This window comes from Marmota marmota, unplaced genomic scaffold (assembly GCF_001458135.2).
Source record: "Marmota marmota marmota unplaced genomic scaffold, marMar, whole genome shotgun sequence".
Classification (NCBI taxonomy): Eukaryota; Metazoa; Chordata; class Mammalia; order Rodentia; family Sciuridae; genus Marmota; species Marmota marmota.
This window is the reverse complement of record NW_026000185.1, coordinates 7,613,896-7,626,842: the sequence shown is the minus strand read 5'-3', so window position 1 is coordinate 7,626,842 and position 12,947 is coordinate 7,613,896. Positions and strand designations below refer to the sequence as shown.

At 46.8% G+C, this 12,947-nt stretch overlaps 1 protein-coding gene across 1 annotated transcript in view; it reads left to right on the top strand.

Annotated features, from left to right (window-relative positions):
• Positions 1–12,947, top strand: part of Cramp1 (cramped chromatin regulator homolog 1) — a 54,773-nt gene that overhangs the window by 1,788 nt on the left and 40,038 nt on the right. Inside the window, exons 2-4 of the mRNA XM_048790062.1 lie at positions 4–122; positions 7,230–7,281; positions 8,257–8,450. Of these exons, the coding sequence (XP_048646019.1) occupies positions 4–122; positions 7,230–7,281; positions 8,257–8,450 (365 nt within the window). The remainder of the gene's footprint in view (positions 1–3; positions 123–7,229; positions 7,282–8,256; positions 8,451–12,947) is intronic.

The window sequence follows — 12,947 nt, the reverse complement described above, 5'->3', positions numbered from 1 at the left end:
CAGCCCGCAAGACCAGCACCACTTCCTCCGGTCCAGTGTGCGGCCGCAGAGCAAAAGGCCCCGGAAGGACGCGCCGGGCGCGGCGGGCTGCGGCGCCAGTATCTCCGGGCCCCGCGGGAGAGGTAGGCGGGCGTGGGCCGCGGTGCGGGAGGACCTGGGCTGGTGGGACACAGGTTAGAGAGGGAACTCCTTGTCTGTTTTCTGGACACCAGGTGGGAATGCAACAAAGATCTGGCTTTTCGGACTCCCTTGGGTAGCTGATAAGGGTTGGCCTGCTTTCAGGTGCTCTGGACTTGAAGGGGCCTGAAGGTTCTGATGGCCCCTAGGATTTGCACTGGGGCCAGCTTGGCGCCACTGGAAGGATCCTCCACTGCCCTAGGGTCAAGGTCAGGGTCAGGGTTAGGGACTGACCTCAAGAGTTAGCTCTTGTGTTTGTCCTTGTGTTCCCAGGGGTTGAGAATATTAATGCTTTGCTAGGGCCCCACTAAGTAATACAGCAAATGTTATTTTTGTCCTCCATGTATCCATACTTCTTGGGTGTCTGCTTTTATCTGTATTTTAGCTTTGTGTTTTTTCTTAAATTTTCCAGGCAAATTACTTTTATTTTTTGTTTCAGAACAAGTTTGTTGCATTCTTTATAAGTAGCAAATGTGAGTTTCCAGTGGGGGGAAAAAGACTTTCACTTAATTCCTTGGGGAAGATTAATTTTAGTTTATTAAATAGACTGGTAGTCTTAAAAAGAAAATATTTCAAGAGCTAACAGGTTACTTCTTTGGTAGATCTGTCCCAAATGTGTTCCATGAAATTCACTCATTCAGTACCGAAGACCACAGGCTTTGGGATTCATGACCTTACTAATTGATAAAGAAATTTGATGTCAGCATATACTAATTTTAAGGTGTAAGTATAAGGTAATGTTGTATGTTTCAGAAATTAAAACTTGCCTCAGACAAGTTTATTTTGGTATGAGAACTGCTGGTTTGTTAGGAAAACATTAGTTTGCTTTACTGGCACTGTTTGTTTTGTAAAAAGCAGCTTCCGGTTGCTGCTTATAGGCTCACCTCCATTCCTCTGGTCTGAACCTAGCTCATGTAAGCTCCTTGGGAGCCTTTGTGGTAGTGATAGTTTCAGAAGTTCTGGACCTGGAGTCCCTCTGGCATCCATAGTCCCCATCTCCTTGGCCCTCAGATCTTGCTCCCCTCATTTAACCTCTCAGATTTGCCTTTCCATCAGAGAAGTGTCTGTGCTTTGAGAGAACGAATAGTAGTGATGGCTTGCCCTCTGGAAGTGGCTGCTGGGATGAAATGTAGGGCATGAGAGCACTGACTTCCTGGCTTCCCACACATGAGGTTATAGGGCTCTGAGACCTCCAGTCCAGATGGAGTTGTCCAGGTAGCAGAGTGATGAAAGGAGGTTTGCTTTTGTGTTTGCAGCTGAGTGGCTTGCCCAGATTGGTGCTTCTGTTTCTGATTCTTGTCCCAGTGTGGGACTTAAAGCAGAGAATAACTTCTCATTCTCTTTTTAAAGTTGTAAAATGCAAAATAAAGCCCTGGTATAACAGTGCCCTCAGGAGAGGGAAGTTTGTCTCCTTCACCTTCAGAGCTGCTCATCCAGCTTCCTGCCTGGGCTGCTGAGGCCTCTTCTGGGCTGCCAGCATCTCACAGTCCCCAGGGCCATTTGGATGTCCTTCACCACACCCTGAATCTTCCCCATTGCCTTCATCAGGTGTGCAAGAGGTCAGGTATGACAGAGTTTGTTTTTCTCCACACAACTCTGTTTTTTTCTCCAAATAATAATAGACTCTTCCATGGACTTCCATGAAAATTTTTTTTTTCTAGTATGATTCCAGATTCATTTTGAATTAATAGACATTGTAGCTAACACTTAGTACCTGTGTGTAGAGCATCTGGCATTCCTAACTTACTTTTGGTTGAGTATAGAAACTGAAGTTTGTTGTTGAAATCTGTGTTCAACCTGTTTAGTAAACTGCAAACCAGAAACGGGTGGATTTGCTTAACTTCTCTAGCTCTGCCAGAATGACCAGAGAATGTATTTGAGATTAAAATCCAGAGTTTGAGAGACTGTCTATAGAACCCAAGTTCAGAGACATCATCCGCAATGCCTTTCCCTGTTGGCCAGTTCATGATTTGGCTGACCCTGTGCACACTAGCCCATCTCTCAGAACCTCAATTCCTTTGTCTATAAGTGGGGATAATTAAGTGTCTCTATACCCCATGGACTGCTTCCAGTTTCTAGGTGGTTTCAAAAGATGTCTTTTGAAATGTCTCACCTGTGGTAATCAGCTTTAGAGACACTGACACCATGCTGAAAAGAGGTTTGAACCAGCAGTTGGGACCGGGCTTCCATCCTGGAGTTGCTACATGGCTGCTGATTGAAACCTCTTTCCAGTATGGTACCAGTCTTCTAAGACTCTCTGCTTGCATGGCTGAGGGGAAGCTGTTCACTATGCCTGAAGGCCAGGTTCCTTTTAACACAAGTCAGTAGAGCTTGTGGCAAAGAGCTTACCATAATGTTTAGAGAGGAAGGAGACAGCTGTGCAGCAACATCTTGGATTCTGTGTGTTCTTAAGAGAGTATTTCAGGAGATTAATTTGCTGAAATCAGCATCCATCTGTGTCTGGTGGGCCTTTGCCTAGCCTGAACCCCCAGGAGAATGCTGCCCTTCTCTGTGCAGATAGGTGACCATGTGTGGAAGGTGCAGACTCTTCTTGGCTCTGCTCTGGTCACTCTCCTTAGCTTTTCATTAGGACCTGTGCCCTGTCCGGGCTGAGGCATAGTAGTGCTGGCTGAGAAGTCTTGGCTCTGTGCTCTCAGGAGGAAAGAGACTTAAGATTATCACAAGACCACAGGCTAAGTATCCAGTCTCTGAACTTAGATGCAGTGAGGACTGCCTGGAACCTGCTAGGCCATGCTTGGGCAGTTACATTGAGCCGTGTTGAATACCTTCAGACCTGTGTAGGAGAACAAGAGAAAAAAAGGAGGACTTGTCTTGTCCCATTCACAGCCAACTCTCTCCTACCTGTGTGACATTAAGGACAGTGCATATGGTCCAGCTCTGTGACCAGACCCACCTGTGCTCGGTGGGTCATGAGAACTGAGGCCCAGGCCACTTTTAGAGACTGGTGCTGACAGAGGAAAATGTCACAGAGATTCTCATCAGAGCTCATCTTTAGAGCTTGGAGGATGTCCTAGAGGCTGGTGACCCTGGACTGAGCTTTTCAGGCACAACTGAAGCACGTGAATGGCATATGCAAAGACTGGTGCTACGAGGAGCATTGGGAGGGTTGTGACTGTTGGTCAAGCCTCTGTCACGTGGAGTCAGGCAGCAACCTTGTGTGTGGATGACTACTGGACTGCATCAGTAGAAGGCATTCAAATTTACCATCAAGGTGACGCTCACTGGGAATTGGCTTGCTTGAACCATTTCCTGTGTGACTTGGTAGAGATGATCTCCCCTTAGCCACATCTGGGCCCCTGAAAGTAAAGGTGCTTGAACCAGTGCCTGACGAGAATGTCCTATGCTGGGAAAGGCACTGAACCCCAGGGAGACCACTTTGGACCTTCTGCCTCAACCGGGTGTGTTGTAAACCGAGGTAGCCATGGTGGCCTTAGTGGTTTGATGTCAGGATTGGTTTCAGACTTGGTTTTTGCTGCTTGATGACCTTGAGACTGATGTTTTGGTAGCCTCAGTCTCCCTGTTTCTGAAATGGGGACAGTGACTGCACATTGTGTAAATGAGGTGAAGCTGTGCTTTTGCATATCTCGAAGGTGCTGTGGAAATACACATTGTGTTGTTCCCACGTTTGTAGCTCTGCGAAGGGTACTTGCCCTCTCATGCTGCAGACAAAGGCCATGGGACAATTCCCTGTGCTGGAGTTGGGAGCAGATCAGCCTGGAGACATTCTTCCATGAGATGATTCTGAAAATGCCTTTCTGAGAGAATGGACCAAGTGAACCAGAGTCTTGTGGGCCACCAGGACAGTCACTGTGTTCCTCATGCTTAGTTGGCATCTGCTGCTCTGGATTATAGTTTCTAGTTTAATATGGATTGCAATGACGTCCTCTGTATCTTTCCTAAGTTACAAGATTTATTTTTATTTTTTTAAGCAGTAGAAAACTTCCAAAGCTCTAAGTCCTGCCATTCATTAGCCAGGTGGCTTTGGTTGAGTCACTTAATTTCTTGATTTTCTCATCTTTCAAAAGTGAGAGGGGATCTCAAGGTCAAGTTTCCTCTCCTTTCAAACTGAGTCTGGTAGCCTTATGTGTGAAGAAGCAGCCCACTGACTGACGTGTGTTATGGTGGCCCCAAGAAGAACAGGGTGGTGCATGCTGTCAGTGTGGAGGTGGCCTGCAGCATAGCATAGGAAGATGCCCTGGGCTCAGGCTTAGCTCTCGCTGCCTGTTGACCTTGGGTCTTTCATGTGTAGTAGCTCAGTTTCCCTGTTTCTAAACTGCGAGGATGAGTCGGAGCTGAGCTTTAGTGTGGTTTGAAGGTGCTATTACAGCACGAGTTCTATTCTTCCCAGGCCTGTTGGGTACCAAGCAGGGGTATGGCTTCTCCATCTGTGCCTCAGCTTTTCCAGTTCAGGTGAAAGAGTGGTTTTTGTCTTCCTAGGGTAGTATGAGGGCGTTGGAGAAAGAGGGCATGGGTGACAGGAGAAGTGAAGGTGAAACTGTGGTGTTCCTTGTCTGGAGCTAGAGTAGGGGGCCTAGGCCACATGGCTGTGTCCCTCAAGTGCAGGTTCTAGAGAGTGGGAGAGCAGGAGTGCTCTACCACTGAACTATATCTGCAGCCCTTTCTTTTTCTTTCTTTCTTTTTTTTTAGACAAGGTCTCACTGAGGTGCCCAGGCTGCCTTGCAAGCCTTCAGCCTCTAGCCTCAACCTCCTGAGTAGCAAACTGTTGCTGGACACCAGGGTGGTCCCAGCATCATGGTCACCCACGGAGCATGCTCTCAGGCCCTAGCACATACTCCACCCTGGAGAAAGAGCTCTGCCCACTCAGTCTTGACTTCACCTTGTCTCCTACATTTCTGCTGCTACCCTCTTCTTTGGCTTGCTCTTCCCCCTTTGATTACGTCTTAAGCTTCCCCTTATGCTTCTTCCAGATCCTTCTGGGCTGAGGGCAGCTTCTCCCAGGTGGTCGCCATTGTATTCTACCAGAGTGTCTCTGGTCCTGCTTCCTATTTTTTATTCTGCTTGAGTTAAGAAAGTTGTGTTCTCTCTAGAGTTCTGGGGTGAACCAGGTACCTTGTTTTCTTCTCTGAAGTGTGATTCTGTTCTAGTTCTGTAGAGCTTTTGAGGTTTAGCATAAGGAATACTGGGTGTTAGAAATGATTGCTTGAGGTGAATTGCTTTTTCATTTGAATGTTCATGTCACTTTAATTTTCTACACTGTAGAGGATCACTCTTGGAACATCAGAAGGAAAGACCTAGCATCTCAAGTGGCCAGGGGCTTGTGGGAGAGTGGCGTGTTGCCTCAGAGCTGCTCTTACTGGTGTATCTTGGCTTCACATCCTCCAATGGGATTTGTCCTTCTCTGCCTCTGAGGTCCCTTCCAGCTCAGGTACTTCCCGTTTCCTTTACTTTCACTCTCCTTGTCTTGATGGCCAGCACTTACCCAGCAGTCTCATGAAGTCGAGTTGAGAGATGGGGATTATGGGATTCCAGAGGCTGAGTTTTCTGCTTTCAGGCATGCCCAGTGTCAGCATGGACTTGCAGATGTTAATCCAAGCAGCAATGTACAGCTGGATAGCAAGCCCTGTTGTTGGGAAAAAGAGCTCAGTGAGTGTTCCTCAGAAACTGGAAATGTCTGTGAGGCCTTCTGTTGTGTGTGTGCAGACGTGAACAGGTAGCCCTTGCTCAAATGGCTGTACATGAGGATTTCAGTCTCTATGTGAACCAGATCTTCTGGTATTTCAAAGCTGTTTCAAATTCACCTGTGACTTGTCCTGAAGTCTGCAACAAAAGCAGCCCCAACCTCCTGGAAAGTACCTCAGGAGATGCCAGCTTTGTTGGGTTTGGTTTGGTAAAGAACAGGGCTCTGCGGGGACCTGGGCCCACCTGATAGTACAAGGGATGCCTTAACTGTTTCCCATGGACACACAGAGTGGAAAGCAGGCTTTGAGCTTATCTTTAATCATGTAACTGTGTTTACGACAGTAAATATTGAACATTTAGATGAAGCATTGTCTAGAGTACTTTGCATGGTAACAGAGTGGCTATGAGACACATTTGGCCAATGACCACTGGAAATGTGGTGTGATAGTGGAGTTGAGTTTCTTTTTTCTTTTTTTTTCCTGTGGTACTGACAATAGACCCAGGAGTGCTTTACCTCTGAGCTTCATCCCCTGCCTTTTTTTTTTTTTTTGATATAGGGTCTCACTAAGTTGCTGAGGCTGGCCTAATACTTGTGATGCTCCTGCCTCTGCCCTGAGTAGCTGGGGTTAGAGGCATGCACTACCATGCCCTGCTGGGCTTTGCTTTTTAATTAATCATTGTTTAAATAGCCTCTTGTGGTGGACCGTGCACCTCTGATATACCACAACTTTCTACCTGATTACGTTGTCACATAAAGTTAACTAATCAAAGCTAGTGAACCTTTTCCAATGGGAGGATCAAATACGTTCCATGTAACTGAAGAACATTTTCTCTGTGTAAAACATATTCTTCCTTCTGATAGCTAAGCTATGGCCTATTTTCAAATACTGTTTGAAATATGAATGTTTCTTGATGTATAATGGAATTACATCCAATAAAATCATCCTAAGTTAAAAATATCATAGGTTAAAGTACATTTCATAAGCCTTTAGATTGTCCTGGCCCAGCAGTACAGTCCATTGTGGATAGTCTGTTTTACCTCCTGGTCATGTGGCTGACCAGGGGTGGCAGCTCTGTGCCACTGCCCAGCATCAGGGGTGTCATGCTCATGTCCCCAGCCTGGGAATTGAAAATTGGTTTCACAGTTTCACACTGTCATGAAGTTAAAATGCTTGGATCAAGCCATCTCAGCACTATCTGCAGTGACAGCCCACAGTTGCACAGGCTGGACCAGCTGCCACAGAGGGGTGAATCCACCTTCTGTGTCCTCCCAGGCAGCCTCTGCACCTGTCACTCATGTTCTGTGCAGAGATAGTCTTTGCAAGCAAGTCTTTGTAGATTTATGGGCTTGTAGTTTCTCATTTCTCTTACCTTTCATTTCTTCTGTGAAGCTGCTTCTCCACCTGGCTGTGAAGGAAGACCTGGGGGCAGAGAGGAAGAGAAGTGAGTGCCTGAGTCTCTAGCCTATCTGCCCCGGCCCACCAGAAGTGGAAATGCCCCCCAGTTATTTTGTTAGGAAAGCATTAAAACAATCATCTACAAATGTTTGGCTTTTGTTTTTTAAAGCACTTTTACTTCTGTGATATTATTTCCATCCTCATGAGGTTATTTCCAAATTGGCAGGTTTTTCAGGATTTTATGGTCCCATTGTCCTATAAAAGAGAACTGGTATCATGGATGTACTGTGAATTCCCATTTCCTCCAAGAGGATGCACTCAGGTGGGCAGGAGAATTGGGTCAGGTCACAAAAGCTCTTTTTCTGTGGCCTCAAAGGGTGTGGCCTCCCAGTCCCCTGGGGCTTCATTGTGCTCTTTTTGAAGAACTCTGTGGAAGTTAGGGAAGGGACTGATGCCCTATAACTTGCAAGATCAGTGGGCATTCTTCGGAGTCTAGAGATGGTGTGGTAGTGGGTCAAGGACAGAGCCTTAAGATGGCATCCCCTCAGTCATTGAATGTTCCTGTTCTAAAATACTGATCACATCTGAAAGGAGGTGGTGTCACATGTTAATATCCTCTTGTACTTCAAGTTTAGCCTTTTTATTGAAACAGATGGGAAGTGTATTTCAGCCCACACCTCATTTGAACAAGGGACACTGTGAAATGCATGTAACGTGTGGCTTTGTGGAGTGGACAGATCTGCCTTTTATGTGGATGGAACACCAGATGCCGTGGCATCACTGTGCTGTTTAAACAGTCCGCACTAACTTTCTTTCCTCTTCATAAGACGTTTTAAAGAGTCAGTCAGGTTGGGCTTCTGTCATTCCAGATGTGATGTGTCCCAGGTGCCTGGGGTCACTGGCTGAGTAGCTGGAGTAGGATGGCTGCAGGGTGGGCCCCAGCCCTCTGCACCTGTCTGCCTGCCTTGTCTGGCCCTCCAGTTTTCTGGAACAGGTCACTGTATGGTCCTCTTTCTCCAAGGAGCTGACAGTAACGGGTCAACCTCTGGAAACGGGTCTGGTGTTGCCCCTGCTGCCCCTGCAGGGGGCTCGCGCTCCTCTTCCCGGAACTTAGGGTCCTCAGGGGCTGAAAAGGAGGAAGGCAAGAAGGTCCGGCGACAGTGGGAGTCATGGAGCACAGAGGATAAGAACACCTTCTTCGAGGGATTGTATGAGGTGAGTGAGTTGGGGGTGGGTTCTCCTGGAATCTTGGTCCTTTTATGTGTGATGTAGAAGCTTGTACTGGGAGGGGCTGTGAGGAAGTGTTGCTTATGCTGACTCCTGTCTTTCCTGGTTGTCTCTCCTTGTCTCACGGATGCATTCTAGTCTCGGGGCCTTTCCTTGGCTGCAGAGTTGGCTGACTTGTGTGTTCCCTGAGTAAGGAGGGGCCAGGGGATACCTGTAGCAGCTAAATGCCATAAGATGTTGCGCTAATCTGAAACCAAATGGGAGGTCCTGCAAACAGAGAAGCCACTGCCTAGATCTGCCGCCCAGGAAGTGGCCATGCTCCCTACTGGCTGTTCTCACAGGTGTTCCCCCCCCACCCCGCTCCCAGTACTGGAGATTAAACCCAAGGTGTTCTACCATTAAGCTACATCCCAACCCCTTTTTAAAATTTTATTTTGAGACAGGGTCTTGCTAAGTTGCCCAGGCTGGCCTTGAACTTGTGAACCTCCTGCCTCAGCCTCCTGAGTAACTGTGATTACAGGTGTGTGCCACTGTGCCCAGCTGGGTGTTTTTTTTTTTTTTTCTTTTAATTTTGTAGTTATCATGGATATACTTTCTTATTAATATGAGATGCATTTTTCATGGTGTTTCATGTTTCCTTTGCTTGGTTGAAATTTTTTTTTACTTTTAATTTTTGTTTTCTTTTTTGTGATGCTGAGAATTGAACCAAGGGCCTAATCTTAGGCAAGTGCTCTACCACTGAGCTACATTTGCAGTCCCCGTTTTTGGTGTTTATTTATTTGTTTGTTTGTTTTTTGTTACCAGGTATTGAACTCAGGGGCACTCGACCCTGGGCCATCTCCCAGCCCTATTTTATATTTTATTTGGAGAGAGGGTCTCATTGAGCTGCTTAGCACCTTGCTTTTGCTGAGGCTGGCTTTGAACTCGCAATCCTCCTGCCTCAGCCTCGTGAGCAGCTGGGATTATAGCCATGCGCCACTGCACCTGGCGGTTTGTTTTTTTAAATGCCTATAAATATTCTACTTCAAGTGTAGCCTGAATCCACATTACCCATTGTAGTGAATAAAATTTTATTGATGCACAATTGTGTCCATTCTTTCATGCTGTGTGCAGCTGGCTTTGAGCTAGTGACAGAATTGAGTAGTTGCAGAAGATACCAAGTGTCCCATGAGCCTGACCAAGGCCTGTACTTCCTGACCGTTTTTGTATTGTGAATTATTGAGGGTGCTTCCAGATTCTGTTGTTATAGACAGTGCTACATCGAGCATCTTTTTGCATGTTCCTTATTTTGGACAATAAATTTGGCATGTGGAATCAGGATCAACAATCCTCATCCTTTTAATGGCTAATTCATGGGGGTAAAGCCTGGGATACAGAAATTCACCAAAGGCATGAGACTTTGGAATTTAAACCAGTGTTTACAGAGTGATTGGAAAAGGAGACACTCTCGAACGTGGGCAGCAAACTTGGTTGACTGTTCCTGTGGCTGGTACTGGTCTCTCCTGGGGCTGATTGCTGCCGTGCCCATCCCAGTGGGCAGACGATGTGCAGTGTGGTGTGACTCAGCTGTCCATGGAAAGAAGGAAGTGTTGCACACAAGGTGTTTTTTTTTGTAAATGTGAAATAATTTGAACAAATATAAGTGTTCTTTTTAAGAGTGTTAAAATAAAATACATTTCGCAGAGATGGTATCACCAAGTTAAGACTTTGTCAAACCGTCAGGCATAGAACTGCAATTCCCATAATGTTGTCAGAATCTATAGCCTTGCTATGTCTCACTTGGAGCCATCACTCCTGCAGTGTGGCCTTCCCTCCTGGGGAGACTGGGCCAGAGGGCCTTATGACATGGATGTGCACAGTGGTGCTATAGAGATGTGGTCTCCATTAGAAGTAGTGGGAGGGGCCCCTCTTTTCTGACCACCATTGCCCTTCTCAGGTGCAGTGGTGCCTTCCCTTCTACCAGGCAGCAATGTGTCCTTAGGCCTCCTGAAACCTTTGGTTAGTGATGATAGTCACTGTTGCACCCATCAATTAGTGCTTTCTGCTCTTGGTTCCATGACCTCAAGCAGCATGTATGTTGTTTTGTGCTGACCAAAACAAGGTGGGAGTTGGGGGCGAGTGTGGGAAGCTGAAATCTTGAGCTGGGGTGGTGGTGGTCAGGCACAGGCCTCTAAGGGCTTCTGTAGTGTCTCACAGTTTTGCTGCCTCCTTTGTCGTTCATTTTATTGATGGGATCAAACCTAGGGCTGCTGCTGAGGACACCTGAGCCCCACACTGCCATTTCCATGCACATACATATGACTTAGTTATGCTTCTGGTGGTGGAAACCCAACTCAGAACAGCACCAAAGGCAGAAGAAATTAAGCAGCTGGCTGTTCTAACTGAAGGGACAGAAATGTGAGGGCGGACTGGATGCAGGGACTCTGCACTGTCCTTGTCCTGGGCCTCAGTCTGTTTCTTCTCTCCTGCCTCAGACACCCTGCAGAGGCAAGTTCTGCCTTGCTCTTCCCACCCTAGTGCGGACAGTCCTGGGCCCCAGTCTCAGATTAGTCTCTTGAGTGGTGGCCATCCAGACTCCTTCCTGTGGCTGGGTACCTGAGGGTGGAGTTGGCAGGTGACACCATGGACCTCCTCTTTGTCATCTCTCCTAGGCGTCTGCTTCAGTGGAGGTTTTGTGCTGAGGTCTCGTTTCCCTTACCTGTCCGTCCATCCGTTTGTGTTTTTGCTATAGAGCCCTTGACTTGCTACCACACAACTAGCCTTTTGTCCTGCCAGTGCAGCAGCAGGGGCATCTGACTTTTCACCATAGGCTATAAGTTTCCATCTCTTTGGCTTAGAGAGCTTTCTCCAGCTTTCAACTTTGCCAATTCGTTGTGTTGGTGGCCACCACAACGAATTTATGAATGTGTGTGACTATAGCACAGTAGTGCTGGGAATGCAGAGAAAATCCTGCCCTTCAGGGGCTTACCATTGCATCAGGAAAATGCAACTTCCCATTGAGCATTTAAAGGTGTGTGCTCAAATGCCACAAGACTTAGAGGCTGCTTGTCAGTGCTGAGCTGACCTGGTGAGGCAGAGGAGACATCTGCATCTGTGTCTATTGTGGTTCCTGCCCAAGGCAGAGGATAGGGAGGACATGGCCTCTGAGCTGAACACTAGAGAGGCCTTTTAATACTAGCTTTGCCTCTTCATATTATATGTGCCTTTCTTTCTTTTCTTTTCTTTTCCTTTTTTTTTTTTTTTTTTGGAGACAGGGTCTCATTGAGTTGCCCAGGCTGGCCTCAAAACAATCCTCCAGCCTGCACCTCTGAGTAACTATAACTAGAGACACATGCCAGTACCGGGCTTCTTTTTTTTTTTTTTTTTTGGACAGTAAGCAAGCTTTCATTTTTACTGGGTTTTTAAATATTTTTACTTGGAAACGATTTCAGGCTTTAAAAATTGTTGCATAAAGAGTACAAAGAATACCCTTCCTGATGTTTGCATACTCTCAGTGTGACATATGAAATGAGGAAAGGGGGTGGGATAGGCTTATTTATCTGCAGTCCTCATGCTGAGTTGGCAGGTGGGTATTCCCTCAGAGTTACACTTGGCTGGAGGAACTCCTAGGTCCTCTGTAGCCTGGACACTTCCTCCGTTGGTCTTTAGGACTCCCAGCCTGTTAGTTTAAAGAATGTCCCTCAGTTTGGGTTTGTCTGTGGTTTCCTCATGAATTCTTGGTACTTTTGGCTTGGAGCTGTGCAGTGAGATGGGTCCCTGTGTTGGGGTGTTATCTGCAGGTCTCTCCCTTTGCCAGGTGGTTAGCTTTTCTCTGAGCCACTTCTTTCACTAGTTCCAGTGGCAGCAGTGATCACCGACCAGTGCAATTTGCCCCATGGTGATCTCACCGAGTCTGTTTCCATTGGCTGGTGTCTGCAGCTGAGAAACCCTATGCCAAGAAGAGCCCTCCCTGTCCAGCACCCACGTAGCATCAGTGACTTGCCTGTGAGAATGTGGACTCACGGTCTAGTTCATTTTGTGGGTTATAATTCATTCTTGGCTTTGCTGATTTTATTGCCACTGGGAGCCTCTGCAACTTGACTTTCTTGCTCCTGCCTTACCTTGTTACCTCAAGGTGTTGCCTGCTTACCTGATGCTCTCTCCACCCTGACCTTGAATCCCACTTCTCCAGGGGGCTCTGCTTCCCTTCAAGAAGTGGTATTTAGAAACCAAGACCTCTCACTAAGTGGTTTGAGGAGACTGAGGAGCATTTGGTTCTCTGGGAACAAGGGTTGTTCTCAAAATCTAGGTTGGCACAGCTTTGGCATGGAGGCCTTCAAGGAAGGGCTGTTCCCCAGGTGTGCCTCAGGCATATTCTGTGTGGATTTCTTCGTGGATATCTCTATTATCATCCGTTTGAATGTAGAGTACACTCTATATGATCAAAGAAGTGAGTTTATTTTATTTTATTTTATTTTTTTTGTGCTGGGGATTGAACCCAGGGAT